This window comes from Mugil cephalus, chromosome 21 (assembly GCF_022458985.1).
Source record: "Mugil cephalus isolate CIBA_MC_2020 chromosome 21, CIBA_Mcephalus_1.1, whole genome shotgun sequence".
In the NCBI taxonomy this organism is placed as follows: Eukaryota; Metazoa; Chordata; class Actinopteri; order Mugiliformes; family Mugilidae; genus Mugil; species Mugil cephalus.
The window spans coordinates 3,842,355-3,858,151 of NC_061790.1; the positions used below are offsets into that span (position 1 = coordinate 3,842,355).

At 43.7% G+C, this 15,797-nt stretch overlaps 1 protein-coding gene across 4 annotated transcripts in view; it reads left to right on the plus strand.

Annotated features, from left to right (window-relative positions):
* Nucleotides 1-15,797, plus strand: part of ryr3 (ryanodine receptor 3) — a 106,171-nt gene that overhangs the window by 55,131 nt on the left and 35,243 nt on the right. For all 4 annotated transcript variants that reach the window (XM_047574441.1, XM_047574444.1, XM_047574442.1 and 1 more), the window contains 13 exons: nucleotides 1,514-1,616; nucleotides 1,782-1,916; nucleotides 5,911-6,184; nucleotides 6,308-6,422; nucleotides 8,495-8,627; nucleotides 9,562-9,665; nucleotides 10,104-10,239; nucleotides 11,019-11,202; nucleotides 12,643-12,745; nucleotides 12,984-13,104; nucleotides 13,881-14,050; nucleotides 14,221-14,441; nucleotides 14,660-14,750. In XM_047574441.1, the coding sequence (XP_047430397.1) occupies nucleotides 1,514-1,616; nucleotides 1,782-1,916; nucleotides 5,911-6,184; nucleotides 6,308-6,422; nucleotides 8,495-8,627; nucleotides 9,562-9,665; nucleotides 10,104-10,239; nucleotides 11,019-11,202; nucleotides 12,643-12,745; nucleotides 12,984-13,104; nucleotides 13,881-14,050; nucleotides 14,221-14,441; nucleotides 14,660-14,750 (1,890 nt within the window). The remainder of the gene's footprint in view (nucleotides 1-1,513; nucleotides 1,617-1,781; nucleotides 1,917-5,910; nucleotides 6,185-6,307; nucleotides 6,423-8,494; nucleotides 8,628-9,561; nucleotides 9,666-10,103; nucleotides 10,240-11,018; nucleotides 11,203-12,642; nucleotides 12,746-12,983; nucleotides 13,105-13,880; nucleotides 14,051-14,220; nucleotides 14,442-14,659; nucleotides 14,751-15,797) is intronic.

Consider the following 15,797-nt stretch of genomic DNA (forward strand, 5'->3'; position numbering starts at 1 on the left):
CTACAGTTCGCACAGACTCACCAACACTGGACAAAAGAAGATTGGAAAAAAAAGAATTTGGTGTAAACAACATGAAAGCATGGATCCATCCTGCCTTGTATCATCAGTTCAGGCTGGTAGTTGTGGTGTAATGGTGTGGGGGATGTTTTCTTGGCACACTTTGGGCCCCTTAGCACAGACTGAGCATGTTTTAAATGCCACAGTCTCCCTGAGTATTGTTGCTGACCATGTCCATCCCTTTATGACCACAGTGGACCATCTTCTGACGGCTACTTCCAGCAGGATAATGCACCATGTCACAAAGCTCATATCATCTCAAACTGGTTTCTGGAACATGACAATGAGTTCACTGTACTCCAATGGCCTCCACAGTCACCAGATCTCAATCCAGTAGAGGAACCTTTGGGATGTGGTGGAACGGGAGATTCTCATCATAGATGTGCAGCCGACAAATCTGCAGCAACTGTGTGATGCTGTCATGTCAATATGAACCAAAATCTCTGAGGAACGTTTCCAACACCTTGTTGAAAGTATGACACCAAGAATTAAGGCAGTTCTGAAGGTAAAAGGGGGTCCAACCTTTTACTAGTGAGGTGTACCTAATAAAGTGGCCGGTGAGTGTATGTACTGCATACTTAGTGTATGCTACACAACAATCAATGTTGCATAGCTAGAGGCTGCTTTTGTTGTGAGGCTGTGTGATTGAATATTGGACCTTAACGCTAAGTGGCTCACCCTGGCACAAACTATTCACAGATCATAGTTCTTTTCTTGTTTGTTTTTCAGCTCTGTGGAGTAATAACCCCATCAGGGTTTTCAGATCTCTGAACCCAAAGAATAGGTCCCATTTAGCACCCATATGTCTTTTAGTCTGTCTGAGCCACAGCAGAAAGGAGGAGATGGAAACATACTGTTTTCCCTTTGTGCCCTGCAGCGGTGTTCTTGAATACGACGCAGTAGTCGGACCACAAAGCATTGGTGTTGAAAAGATTTAATTGCCTTCCTCCGAGTTGTAAAAACCTTGTCGGTGAGCACACGCCTGCAGCGAGACTCTGATCCCTGAGAAATGGGCGGCGGCGGCGGCGGTCAGCAGCAGGTGCTCACTGGAAGCAGCGTTCTCCGCCATCTCTGCATGTTCTTCCCATGGTTTATTAAAATGCTCTGCCAGAAATAGACATCAGAATAGCCTCATCTGGACTCTGCATCTCCTCAGCCCGAGGAAGCATCACATTTATATTTAGTGTTTTATAGTTAGCTCGGGACATATACGGCGAACTCGCAAACACGCTCCTCTGTGATGTGTGATCGGAATTGCTTCAGTGTTTAAAATTTTACAGAAAGACTCTGCCCGAACAGCAAGAGTGAACACTTTGTTTTTTGTTTTGCTGACCGTGTCACGCCTTTTTCCTCATTTTCCCTCTCTTCTCGTCATCTCCCGTTCTCTAAAGCACATCACAGCGCTCCCTCGTTAAACTCTCTCCTCCTCCGTTGCTCTTCGCCTTTCTTCCTGCAGATTAACATCCTGCTGAACTTCAGCGCCGGGGAGGACTGCCCCTGCCCAGAGGAGATCCAGGAGGAACTCAACTCCTTCCACGAGGAACTGCGACTGCACTGTGGTAGAGTCCAGCAGCTTAATCAGGAGATAAAATGTGCACACAGATATAGAGATATCAGAGCATTTCAGTTTAGGTTCATTCCAAATTTATTTTAAGGTCAACGTGACACACTCATTGTTAACGTGTTTTCTCAGAAAGCTGACAGAGAAGTGTTTTCCCTCGCAGGAATTCCAGTGGATGAGGAAGAGGAAGAGCAGGACACGTCGATCAAAGGCCGACTCCTCGCTTTGCTCTACAAGATCAAGGGCCCACCTCATAAGACAGAGCAGGAACCCACAGAGACGGAACAGGCTGCTCCGAGTAAGTTCTGTCACAAATGGCCTTACATAAAACTGTATTAACCATCCACGGTTTCTAAACATCCTACCGTACCTTCTTACACACACACTCACCCCTGCTGACAATCAAACAGATCATCGGTCACAACATTTCATAAACTGGAACTTGCACTAAGCTGCACTTTATGTACGTTGTAACAGTATTCACATTTTTCTGTACATATATTTCTTTTTACTTTAAGGGTGTTTTTTTTGTTTTGTTTCCACAAACGTCCATGTATTTATGTGTGCCTTTAAGCTGGGTGTCTCTGCAAAATTTCTTTATGTTTAGATTAGATTAGAGTCTTTATTGTCATTGCACGGTAGCATATAACAATATACATTGCACAACGAAATTTAGGTGCAGCTCTCCCGTCAGTGCAAAAGATAAATATTCAATAAATAACTAAACTAGACAAGGCATGTACAACAAACTAACTAAAAAGGACACTATATACAAATTAGAATATAAACAGGGCTGTATAATATTGCACTTGTTTGGGGAAAAGGAAAAAAACTTATTTCACAGTCATTATTTTCATGAAAATGCTCTCATAATGACAATAAAGACAAGTTAAATGTTTTTAAATCGTTCAGTTTCGTAGAATTGAGTTGAATCTCTGAACCTCATTTCAAAAAATTTCACGGTGAAGTCCACTGTCGAACCACAGGAGAGTTCTCAGCCTTTCAAAAGCTCTTTCCTTTTAATTTTCTAGAGACATCAGAGGATAAATTATAATGGGGGGGGGAGGGAAATGGCATCTTTATCCGTTCAGCTTTCATCACGGCGATGCATTATTTAAGGAGAGACATATGTGGTGGCTGCAGGTGCAGAGTGGCCTCCGCCGAAACGTCGCTACACTTCACAGCGGTGCGGATCTCAGCAACTTTGATTCGTCCAAAATGCATTTCCTCGTCCACATCTCTCATAGAAAATTAATGTTTACCTACTCAGATGTTTCCTCCCACCGTCCGAAGCTCATTAGGTTCATTGGCGATTCTAAAATTGTCTGTAATATGATTGGTCTGTCTGTGTCAGGCCTGAGATAGACTGGAGAAATGTCCATAATGGACCCCACCTCTCATCCAGTGACAGCTCCCATGATCCCCCGCCAGGACAAACGACTCTGACTAGTCTTCGTGCTCCGTCACTGGAGAGCAATGGTGACTAACGGGTCACTAACATAAGCTGCGATGTGGGCTCTGCGTAGATTCGTAGCAGAAGTATAAACCAAGCCTCGCACCAGATGGTCGGCGCGATTGCTGTCGAATCAATATCCAATTTATTTTACCTAGCTCGTAAAACACAAAAACAAACCTAACACATAGTGCATTTGTTTTAAAACTGAGTTTCTCGCCACTACTGGTGCCTTTTTTTTTTTTTTCTTTTTTTTTTTTACTTTAACCTGGGCTGAATGGTTTCAATATTCTCGCCTGCTGCCCTTTGCTGAAAGCACAGTGTGGTTTTGTTCGGTTTCAAATAATAGAAGAGTAATGGACGGCCCATTCTGCAGGCCTCCGCGCTATAAATTTTAATGCCTTGCTCCAGCCTCCCACACCTGGCCTGCATTATTAAAGGACCTTATAAATGGACATTCAAGATGATTTGGACGGACCTGCCTCACATTTCCTACATCACATCGAAGTAGGCTGATTAAATGATGCGTTGGGGGCACAATCTGTTCTTCTTCTATTCTCCTAATGCTAATGCTATTGGTTTTTTTGCAGCATGTAAAGGTTATTTAGTGAATCAAAACCTCTTGGGATGGAAATTATTTTCGTAAAATATGGCAGATGTGCCTGTGATTAAAATTCCTTCGATGAAGAACTAACCTTTCATATGAACAATGGCCTGGTGTTAATTACACAACATGGAGCTTTGTGGCCTCTGGGGGAAAAAACTGCGTAGGGATGATTAAATAAACTATTTTATAATTAAATAAAGAATTGTAAACTGTCTTTTCATATTAGTGAGTCTGCACAAAAGCTGTTATAGCAGTTAATCCTCATTCTGTCTGCTTTCACTGCTCGATAAGCAGCCCCTTCATTCTTTTTGATATTTTTTTCCCCTAATAGATTCATGTAATGTAATACTTAGCAGTTTTAGTTGATTCTGGAACACTCGATCCCATTTTTATTATTATAGAAATTATTTTCCTGGTAAGAGAGAGTCTTGCCAACTCAAATCACGGGCGCCATGTTTGCTACATCGGAGGGAAGATTCTACAGTGTAACACAATGAGGTGGCTGTGCTATGTTGAAATAAATGTCTTATTTTCACCATTAACGGACCTATAAATGTTTTCGCCAACGTCTGTCAATATGTAAAAGGCCCTCACTTAAAATATCCCAGCATCTACTTAGATAACTAGCTAGCATAAGGCTAGCATAAGACTTAGGTTAACCTTCGAACTTCATTCATTTGTAAAGCGGTGTTTTTGAGATGAAGGTTCACATTAATGATGGTGTGACTTTATTTTTCCTGTGTAAAATCTTAACAAACTTCAAAGAGAGACACTGACATTTACCTCACACAACAGGGAGAAATCAGTTGTCATCCAGCTCTTCCTTTTAATCCTTTTAATCAGCACGGCGGCATAGCTCAGACGGTCCATTCCCTAGTTGGCCGGCCTCTCTCTCTAATATACGGCTGTGATTTTTATGGGGACGCCCACTCAACCAGGTGACCTAGAGAGGTGCCCCGCTAATGCAGATCATCTTTGAGCAGCTATAAAACTGAATTAGAAATGATAGCGAGCTGACTTAGTGTGGTCATTTTCAGATTAGCTTGCAGACAGTGTCGTTTTTTTTTTTCTTCGTGATGATGACTCCCTTGTGACTGCTCGACATGATGAAGCAGAGCAGATGTGAGTCTGTGTTCACCTTCAGGGCAGCTCACCACCTCTTTCTTCGTTTCCGTCTACTCCCTCATTGGGATTCTGCTCGTACCCGACCCTTGGTTTGCTACAGATGTTGTACTGTCTGAGTTAAACGCTCAAAGTTCAGCTATAGGTTCGGATTAGCAGCGCTGTCATTTACAGAGGCGCGACGTTTAGCTGCAGGTCAGTGTGTTCCTCTGTAGTTGTGCCGTCCACTTATTGTTGCTTATCATCTGAGATGAAAGTTTGAGATGAGAGCTCGCAGCGAGGCGACATTTCAAACGCTCGGCTAGACTTTACAGGTTAAAAAATGCTCCCGTCTCCTCTCTGCAGTTTAATTGGTGCCTCTGCAGTCTCTGCGGTGCTACAGATACGGATTAAATAGATGAGAGAAGCTTTCTTCTTCTTTTTTTTTAATGAGGAAACTTTGTGAGGTGTCCTGGGAACAGAGACCACACATGTTTCTCAACAATCCTTGGAAATCGTCGACTTTTGCTCCCAGGTCATTAATTAGGACGCCAACAATTGTACCCTGAGCTTTGATACGTCTGCCAATAGTTTAGGGGAGCATTTATTTCTGTGCATGTTATTAGCTTAAAAATCAGTCAACATCGTCCAACATTTTAGAGTCAAGGTTTGTTGACTGAGTTAATGTTAATGGCAAGTCTTTATGATTTATTGGATTGGATTTATTAATGGAATCCCCATTAGCTGATATGTTGGAGGGACCCCAGATTAGTTTGACTGTATTTGTGATTGATTACACTGATTCACACAATGCATCTGCATCGCACATTGTTTTGCTTATCTGCCATCTTGGCTCTGTTGGCGAACATCTTGATCTCCTTAATGGCTGCTCTTCTTCTCGATTATACATTTTAGATTGTACTCTAGTACATCAGACTCCTCTGATCAGTTTTCCTTTCAGGGTTATTTTGCTACTATTAGCTAATAATAATTCTCTGCCAGATGCAGGTCTGGGTGTTGTGGTCAGACCTGCAGACACTATTAGCCTCTGACAGTAGATCGCCTTTAACTTTACTGCCTGTATATACCATTATTCACCTTGGGGGGGATGGTGAATTCTCTCCTCTGCAGCCAACCTGAAGGAGCTCATCTCCCAAACCATAACCAGCTGGGCTCAGGAGTCTCACATCCAGGACCCACAGCTGGTCAGGGTGATGTTCAGCCTTCTGAGGAGGCAGTATGACGGCATCGGTGAACTGCTCCGGGCCATGAAGAAATCCTACACCATCAGCGCCGCGTCCGTGCAGGACGCCATTAATCTGCTGGCGTCCCTGGGTCAAATCAGGTCCCTGCTGTCGGTGCGCATGGGCAAAGAGGAGGAGAAGCTCATGATTGATGGACTCGGGTAAGAGATCGCGATGCCCGTTGTTCCCCTGCATATATTTTCGCAAGCAGGCAATATTAGTAGATGTGTAGCCGCTGTTTAAATGTCCAGCACATTCCAGGAATCTCTTCCTCGTGTCCCCAGCGACATCATGAACAATAAAGTTTTCTACCAGCATCCCAATCTGATGAGGGTGCTGGGGATGCACGAGACCGTCATGGAGGTCATGGTCAACGTGTTGGGTGGAGACAAGTCACAGGTAAGTAAGACAACTTTTAGAGCACGTCCCACCCGGTTGCTAACAATTATTTAACTGATCACTCACTGAATAAGTCCCCAAACTGCAATTTATACCAACCCTGTCAAATTTGAATTGTCGACAGTTTCATCTAAAAGAGTGCTTACATCCATATTTTGGAGCTTTCGTTGTGAGCATCTCTTGTGTTTCCCTCCATGCCGACCTAAAAATTCAGCCTAATTTAAAACTGAAACCAGGGAACATTTGTAAGAAATTCTAAACATCTTCCCTCAAATGGTCTTTACTCCCAAAATAAGTGGCCACTTTTAACTAGGGATGCCACTAATTATTGTTTCTACCACAAATGTCCATCACAGCTTCCTGAACTGGTTATTTGCCAGTTTAACAGTATACATTAATATGAGACAGAAGAAGCAGCAAATTGGCAGATTTAGCGAGGATTTGTTTTCCGTTCAACCAAGTATTTAATTTAATACAAATCTTTATTAAAAGGTAAATGCACAAATGTGTTAAATGTACGCTTAGTTTCTGAGTTAGGTGTAGAATTTTCCTCAATGACTGGTGTACTAATCTCAGAAAAAAACAAAAAACTAATTTTATTGTAAGAGGTTTATATGAGCCAAGACCAACAGCCTAATACCCAGAAAAACCACAGGGGTGATAGAGAGGACAGCGGAGTAGAGTGGCCTCAGGATGGCATGAGGAGGGCGAGAGGGGCCCATTCAGACCTGTCCTTTTTGGGTAGTGCTGACAGAAGCTGGGAGAGTTGCATGTGATTTAATGCCACGGTCGATGCCAAGTGTGAACCTCAGATAGACGGACCTCGGGGGAGACGTTCAGGCTTCCGTGTCTGACTTGGTGTGATCGCACACGTCTCAGACATACATTCCAGAGCAGTTTGCTGCCACTTGATATGTGCGCTGAGCTTATGTGGCCATATAAAGTGGCAGCAGCGCGGCTCGTAAGCGTATATCGGGTTTATAATATTTACTCTTTGATTATCTCTGATGTTGTCTCAGCCGCCGCAGGGTGCTGTAGTACATCAAACCACGACTTCTTTGCCATGATTTTGGTACAGTGGAGACCAACGCTGATATTTACATGCAGCCCTGTGCTGCTGGAGATGCTGCAGTGTTGTGCAGCCCATACATTGCACCCTCCCCCACTAGCAGAGTGCATTGCAGCTGGAAGCTGGACAACACCTCCCTAAAAATAAGAGTTGGAAAAAAAGGGAGGGGTTATTTTATTTTATTTTTAAAAACTGTTATCAGACAAAGATCTGTTTACTTTATCAAGTAAGTAGTAGTATCAAGTATCGGCTCAGAAAAGTCAACGGCACGTATCGTCCAATGGTGAGGTGAAAAAAAAAACAGTATCCACCCTAAAAAATTCATATCGGTCGTTCTATATAGTAAAGCACTTAAGAATAGTCAACCCAGACACAGTCACACATTTAGTATTAACACCAGTAAACTGCTTATCAGAAGCTGCACATTCACAAGGTGAATTAGCTTTTGGCTTCCAAAAAAAGTTTGGCAAGATTTAAGGTTCAACAGTCGTCTGATAAGTGTGATTTTCTCCCCGTGCATTTTTTTAGATTGTAATTTGCTGATAGTGAGATGAGAACGTCCACTCTCGCTCTCTTGGAGTTTATCCCTTCCCCTCGTAGCTTTTCTGGCACGGACAGAGTGACGGATTTATGCTCGGTCCAAGCTGAGGCTTGGATCGGGTCCACAGCAGAACTTAGAAAAATGAGGATGACACAGTTGTAATAGCATTAAATGGAAAAGGGCGGTGAAGGTGAAATTATTTTCCTGTTGTTGTTTTGTTTTGTTTTTTAACAGAAAACGCATTTTATTTAGTGACACCAAGATAAACGAGACCTTTATTAGAGCCAGACAGACAGAATTACTTTTAATGCTAAAATAATTCTTCCTGAGCTCCTGCACTCTCTACCTTCAAATGTAAAACCCTTGTGTCGCTGCAGATTGGGTCATTTTGTATTTCCATTCTTATGGTGAGTATTTACAGTATGAGAAACAGGAAAAATTCATTCATTTCTCCTTCTTTAGGAAATCGCTTTCCCCAAAATGGTGGCCAGCTGCTGTCGCTTCCTGTGCTATTTCTGTCGCATTAGCCGGCAGAACCAGAAAGCCATGTTCGACCACCTGAGCTACCTGCTGGAGAACAGCAGCGTCGGACTGGGTAAGAAATGGTAGACCAAGTGCTTTTTTAGTGTGTCTTCCTGAGGAGAAAGCAGGTTTAAAGTGTATGAATGAATGTAAATATGAAGGAAAGTGTCAAAAATGCTCTCAAGCTTCCAAAATAATAGAAAATATAAGAGGTTTTTTTTTTTTTCATCTAATTGAAGTGAAGACTCGGGCTTATCAGCCACATTATGACAGGCGGCGGCTGGTGGGGAGGAGTGGTGGGGTGGGGGGGGGGGGGGGGGGGGGTAATTCAGAAACGCCTGGATATTAGGTTGAGATTGACAGGGGCAGAGAAGGAGGCAGGAGGGAGAACGACGGTGGGCAGGAGGACAATGAGGCTCGGGGTTTTTTACGCTCGCAGGGAAGGACTGATGAGTCACTGCTGTAAACTACAGCTCCTGCCGGTGAAAGTAGAGAGGCTCACGTGGTCCGGGGAGGACGGCTGCTGTGGTGCCCAGCGTGACACAATTTGATATTGGCTTATTTATAAATCACATGCTGTCGATGTGAGCATATTGGCAGGTTTTATTTTTGTTGTCTTCAGCGCTAATGGTCCCAAATGATGTGTGACCAGTGTGAATGGAGGCTTGAATGTAGGCAGGGAAAGTTTGCAATCATTCTCAAATTTTTCTTGATGTTTGTCTACACAGGAAATAATAGGAATCATAATAATAATGCAGTTTCTAATGGGGCCTTCTGTGATACTTATGGTTATTTCACATCACATACCATCATACAAAACATACAATAGTTGAAACCTTATTTCTGCTTATTACAAATAGACACACAATGTTTTAATTTATTATTGTATCTGCTATTCTGAGCTCTAACGATGTCCGAATGGATGTAGCATGATAATAGACTGCCCCCTGTTGTCTGATTGAGACAAATAGGAGGTTTCCTGGTGACACGTGTGCTTTGTGTTTTAGCCTCTGAAGCTATGCGGGGCTCCACTCCACTGGATGTCGCAGCATCTTCAGTGATGGACAACAACGGCCTGGCTCTGGCCCTGGAGGAGCCTGATCTGGAGAAGGTTTGTTTCTTAGACATAAAAAATAAAAAAAAACTTGTGGTTGCCAGAATTTATTCTGTACAATCTGACCTCTAGGTGTTTTCTAGGTATAAATGTGATAGACGTGGTTTTATTTCTTTTTCAGACGCTGTAAAATTATCAAATGAATCAAATTGTGCGTAGCATGCTGAGAGGAGAGAGTAAGATAAGTAAGATTAATCAAAAAAACACATCTGCAAGGACAGTCATCTTAACTACCAAAAGATCGGCAAACTCCTCTCGGTTAATAACAGCTGTCGCGGCGTCTCATTAAAGCTCTTCATCATGCCCACCCCAAGTTTTCTCCGTAAAGTCGCAGAGCGACGCAGCGTGAGCGCTGCCGCTGACAGCGACAGTCAGAAAGACAGAGTGCGCTATTATAATGCCCGGGAGCTGAAGCGGGATTGTTTGTGCGTGTAGGTGGTGACATACCTGGCAGGATGCGGTCTCCAGAGCTGCGCCATGCTGGTTGCCAAGGGTTACCCCGACCTCGGCTGGAACCCCATCGAGGGAGAGCGCTACCTGTCCTTCCTGAGATTCGTCGTCTTCTGCAACGGTGCGTCCGTCGACTTTCACGCTGGACTTGTTTTGTCGTTTCCGCTCACCTTCGCGTAGGAGTGTCAGCTGACCAACAAACTACCGGCCTGATCACAGCCTTCACTGTCTACGTCTTTACATACACCGATCAGACGTTACAGTAAAACCACTGACAGGAGAAGTAACGGGAAACTTTTGGACCTGGCATTCATGTGGATGTTACTTAGACATATACTGACAGATGACACACACACGAAAACACTTTAAGAATAACTAAAAAATTGGCCTATTATACGGATTATTAGTGAATGATGCAGGAAGTGATCAAATGTATCACAATACGTGTTTACATTCAGTGTTACCCAACAATTACCATGACAGTTATTGTAGAAAACTGAACACACACAGCGTGATTAATGTATACAATGTGCTCCACTACATGTGTAAGTGTGAGTAGTGTGTATAGATGCATTGAGGGATTAAAAACGTCACTCTTATTGGTGGAGAAACGAATAACAGGATTTGCAGACATTAAATCTGTCGGTGAAGGTTGCCAAGCTGCTGCTGCTGCTGCTGCTGCTGCGTCGCAAAGACCGAGAAAGTTCCAGAGAGTAATTGTTAGTCAGCTTTTCCCGCATGAAAAATGTAACAACCCCTCAAGCTGAACACCGCCTCCAGGGTTCCTACGCACTAATGGACTCTGACCTCGCCTTGTGGAGTTAATTCAAATCGCCGCCTAATGCGCGAGTAAGTTTAATGTACGTTCCCGTCCCTCGGTCGTCTGTGTTCGTCCACCAGGTGAGAGCGTGGAGGAAAACGCCAACGTGGTGGTGAAGCTGCTGATCAGACGCCCGGAGTGTTTCGGCCCCGCGCTCAGAGGAGAGGGCGGTCAGGGTCTGCTGGCCGCCATGAGGGAGGCCATCAAGATCTCCGAGGATCCTGCGCTGGACCTGCCCAAGACGCCCGCCGCAGTAACGACAGGGTACGAACCCGCAAACGCTTCCTTAACGTTCTGAATCAGCCGTTTGGTCACCATGAGACGCTAAAGACGCATTCAGAGGTCGGAAAAACGGGCTCCAGTGATTAAGCCTCCTATTGTTTGTTTTTGTGTGAGTAGTTACGTTTAATTAGATTTCCCTCTGCGTTTCAGTGTCTTCCTAAACCAGCATTATTCTTAGCTTAATGGAGCCTCATCAGTATGAATTAGATGCATCGTACGCTCAGATTAGTGGGAAATGATCCAGTCTATTTCATTTCGTATGCCTGGGTGAAGGAAAAGGAGCTTATTGAGCCCCGTGCTACATTACGTTGATTGAACCGGGGTAGTTAAGAGGGCTAAACACCCGTCTTTACGTAGGCAGTAGGCAAACTTTAAATTGCATTGGTGGAACCAATTGAAAACCATCTTTTCGATCGTTGAATTCTTAAACTCGACATTTTTAATATTAAATTCGTTTCATTTACTGGGTTTGCTGATGAACTTGTTCCGAGCGATTAGTTAAAAAAATAAAAATAAAATACAGAAACTGCTGGGAACAATGTGAAATACCAGTGCAGCTGAGATAATTGTTATTATTGTAATTATTGTTATTATTGTTAAAGTCTTTAAAGTTAAAGTCTAACATTAAAAGTGAGCATTGATGATGTCACCCATTTCTCCTGCTCTGATGCGTAGTGACTATTGTATTTCATTTCTCCCTATGACACTGCTTTGCTGCTTTTCCTTCTTTGCTCCTTATTTTTCATCCACTGTGAAACCGGATACACTCCACTAGAGCTTCAGTGTAGTAGCCGCTCGCCATCTCAATCCATTCCCTTGTCAAAGCCCCCGAAATCCTTCAACATTTATCCTGCTTTTTAACATCCAACTCTGAGGACAAAACATTCACTTGCCGCTTAATACATCCCCGCCCACTGACAGGTACGGCGATAACAACATAATCAGTCATTTTCACTTCCCCCCGTTATAATGTTGTGGCTTGATCGCGGTGAGTAAATCACGCTGACGTGCCAGTCTGGTTAGAAGCTCGAGAGAAAGCGACGATGCCGCCGCTGACGTTGATGGAAGCTGCAGCCAGCTCCCTGGAAGCGTTTGTCCCTGGCTGCTCTCATCTGCATGCAAAGGCCGTAACGCGCTGGCTGCATTTTAATGTCCAAACTTATTATAGCCTGTAGTAAGGCGAGGAATCAGGAAACAGACCGCAATCAATATGTATAACACAGCGGCCTGTGAGGAGATCACATATTGTGCCAAGGCATTACTTATAGATGGCTCACCAAAATTGCCCATCTCCCGCTCTAGCGTTGCTCGTTTTATTCTGAGGCTCCAGCGTAGAATCCAAATCCAAATCCAATCTCAGCTTCCGGGAAGATTCGCAGTGTTTTACGGAATAAAAAAAATCTTCATCTCTGTGCGTTTCAGGTCTGGTGAGGAAGAAGGAGAGGTCATCCACATGGGCAACGCCATCATGTCCTTCTACTCGGCCCTCATTGACCTGCTGGGACGCTGTGCCCCCGAGATGCATGTGAGGCTCTGGATGCACTGTCTACTACGTTATCACAGTCTCTTACGTTTACAATGAATAAATCCAAATTAATAGAAGTTGGTGCCTCTTAGCAAAGCTTTTTAACATAGCTTAAATTGGATGAATATACTTTTAATATATGTGAAAAATCCAGTTCTTTTGCTGCTTTCTAATCTAATTTTAGCATTATTGTTGTTATTATTGTCATTATTTTAGCTTATTTTAACATGTGTTATAGCTCATCAACGCTGGTAAAGGCGAGGCCCTGCGTATCAGAGCCATCCTGCGCTCTCTGGTCCCCACTACAGACTTGGTCGGCGTCATCAGCATCCCCCTCAACATGCCTGTGGTTAATAAAGGTACGCTAGCTTCTTACGGTAGCCTTAAAAAAAAAAAAAGGCTGAAGCTGAGAATAACTGAATCTACGCAGAAACAAAGGGCTACTGTATATCAGAATCTATTTGTGCTGAACTAACATGTCACATTATTTTACTGCTTGTTGGACGGGTTTCGGTGTTTGCTAGTATATGTGCTGTGCTGCCGGATCAAGGGAGCTGGAATGATTTCATATCACAGCTCTGCCAACTGGAGGTTTATCATTATAACTGTCTGTCTCCCACCAGCAGGCATCATTCAGCAGAGTCTGTTCACTTCCCTCTCTGCGTATGTCTCCAATGTGGGGGAAAATCTTGCCAACGCTGTGTTTTAGGACCTCTACGCTTTGTGCCTTGCCTTAAAAAAAATGTGTCTAGTTCATCATTTTCTCAAGGCGTCCCTTAGCGGCAGAAAATACACTTTATTTCCACGTCCATAAGAACTCATAAGATTGTGCCCTCTAAGCTTCCTGCCGTAAACATAAAGATACCTGACATAAACTAAAATTAAAAGATAAAGAAAATAAAAACAAAGCGATCCATTACTTGGCTGATGGGAGCGAGCTGCAGTGTTAGCTTCTCTTCTGCTAATATTGCGACGTGCATCAGGGATTTCACCTGGGGACTGAATAGTCTCTTTCTGTTGTCATCACCTTTCCTTTCTAAGCTAATTTCCCTTCCACTCCTTCCTATATGCCCTTTAAAATACGACTAGTACGAGATTCCCACGGTGCAACGAACGTATTTCTAATGTGTTGCAGACGGCACAGTGACAGAACCCGACATGTCGGCTTGTTTCTGTCCGGACCACAAGGCCCCCATGGTGCTCTTCCTGGACAGAGTGTACGGCATCGAGGACCAGAGCTTCCTCCTCCAGATGCTGGAGGTCGGCTTCCTGCCTGACCTGCGAGCCTCGGCGTCTCTGGACACAGTGAGTTGCAAAGAATTTTCAGCCTACACATCCCTTTTTCGCCTTTCCAACCCCCATTACTCATCACGTCACATCCCACTAGATTAACCGCAGCCTTTCTGTGAACCTTCTCTCGTGTGGATCCTGCCCTGCACCAGCCATCTCTCAGAGTTTCCTTCTCTGTCCCGCAGGAAGTGCTGAGCACCACGGAGACCGCGTTGGCCATGAACAGGTACATCGGCTCGGCCCTGCTGCCCTTGCTGACCCGCTGCGCCGCCCTCTTCGCCAACACGGAGCACTACGCGCAGCTGATCGACTCCACCCTGCAGACCATCTACCGGCTGTCCAAAGGCCGCTCGCTCACCAAGGCCCAGAGGGACGCCATTGAGGAGTGTCTGCTGGCTATTTGCAAGTAAGGCCTCGGCAGCTTTGTTCACACTCGGCTGAGTGAAAAGATTAAAGGCAAGCTGCGTATGTAGGTCTGCTCTGAAATCGTAAAATTAAACTTTGTCAATTGTCAATTCTCCATAAATCTGTTTATATTTTATTCCAAACGGTGTCTTCAGAGTCCACCCACGCCCTTTTCTTTCTTTTTTTTATTTTTCTGTTAATTCTATTCTCATTTCCCAGACACCTGCGCCCCTCTATGATGCAGCAGCTGCTCAGACGACTGGTGTTTGACGTTCCAATGCTCTCTGAATACTGCAAGATACCTATCCGCGTGAGTCGCTGATTTACGTTTGATCTATGGGTCGTCATGGGAGTTATGGTGTAATTACAGCACGCAGTCACAGGCGTCCTGTATTTCAAAATTATCTCCCTCCTATGCACTTATATAATCTCCTATAGTCCTATACTGAGCCACAAACAAGAAGCCAACAGACAAATCCAGTCTTACCATTCTTTCCACCTTACAATGTGCTTTATTTCCCGCCGCACTAGGATTCATAAAATAATAAGTTAACTTCCAATAAATAAACAACATAAACCACCAAAAACAATTCACGTACAGTCAAAAACTAATTTTCTTCCCCATCAGCATCCTTGCCGCAATAATCAATCAACTTAACAACGCCAGTCGGCCTCCAGTGCAAACCAGAGCCGTATATTACAGAGAGTCTGGCCAACTCGAATCACGGCCGCCATGGTTGCTGTATTGGAGGGAAGATTGTACAGTGTAATCCTATGGGGCCGATGTGCTATGTTGAAATAAATGTCTTATTTCACCATTAACGGGCCTATAAATGTTATTGCCAGTGTCTGTCAATATATAAAAGACCCTCACTTAAACATCCCAGCGTCTACTTACTTTAAATATCTTAAACAAGCCTGTAAAATACTTTGTTGCCCAATCGCTTCATCAGTCATGGAGCTGTGTTTACCTTCTCCTCAGTCTCCCGTGTTCATTAGCCTGTGTATCATCATTAGTATTATCATTATAACATTAGCAATTAGCTAGCCACTAGAAGTAACCAAGACAAAGTTATGTGACCAGTAAATTCGTCTATCTACATGTTTCACAGTATATATGACGGTAGCTGCTATTTTTCTAAGCCTTTAGCCTAGATAACTAGCTAGCATAGGGCTAGCATAAGACTAGGTTAACTTCAAACTTCATTCATTTGTAAAACTGCGTTTTTGAGATCAAAGTACACATTAATTATGGAATGACTTTATTTTTCCCATATAAAATCTTAACAATCTTAACAAAGAGAGACATTTACCTCACATAACAGGGAGAAATCAGTTGACATCCAGTTCTTCCTTT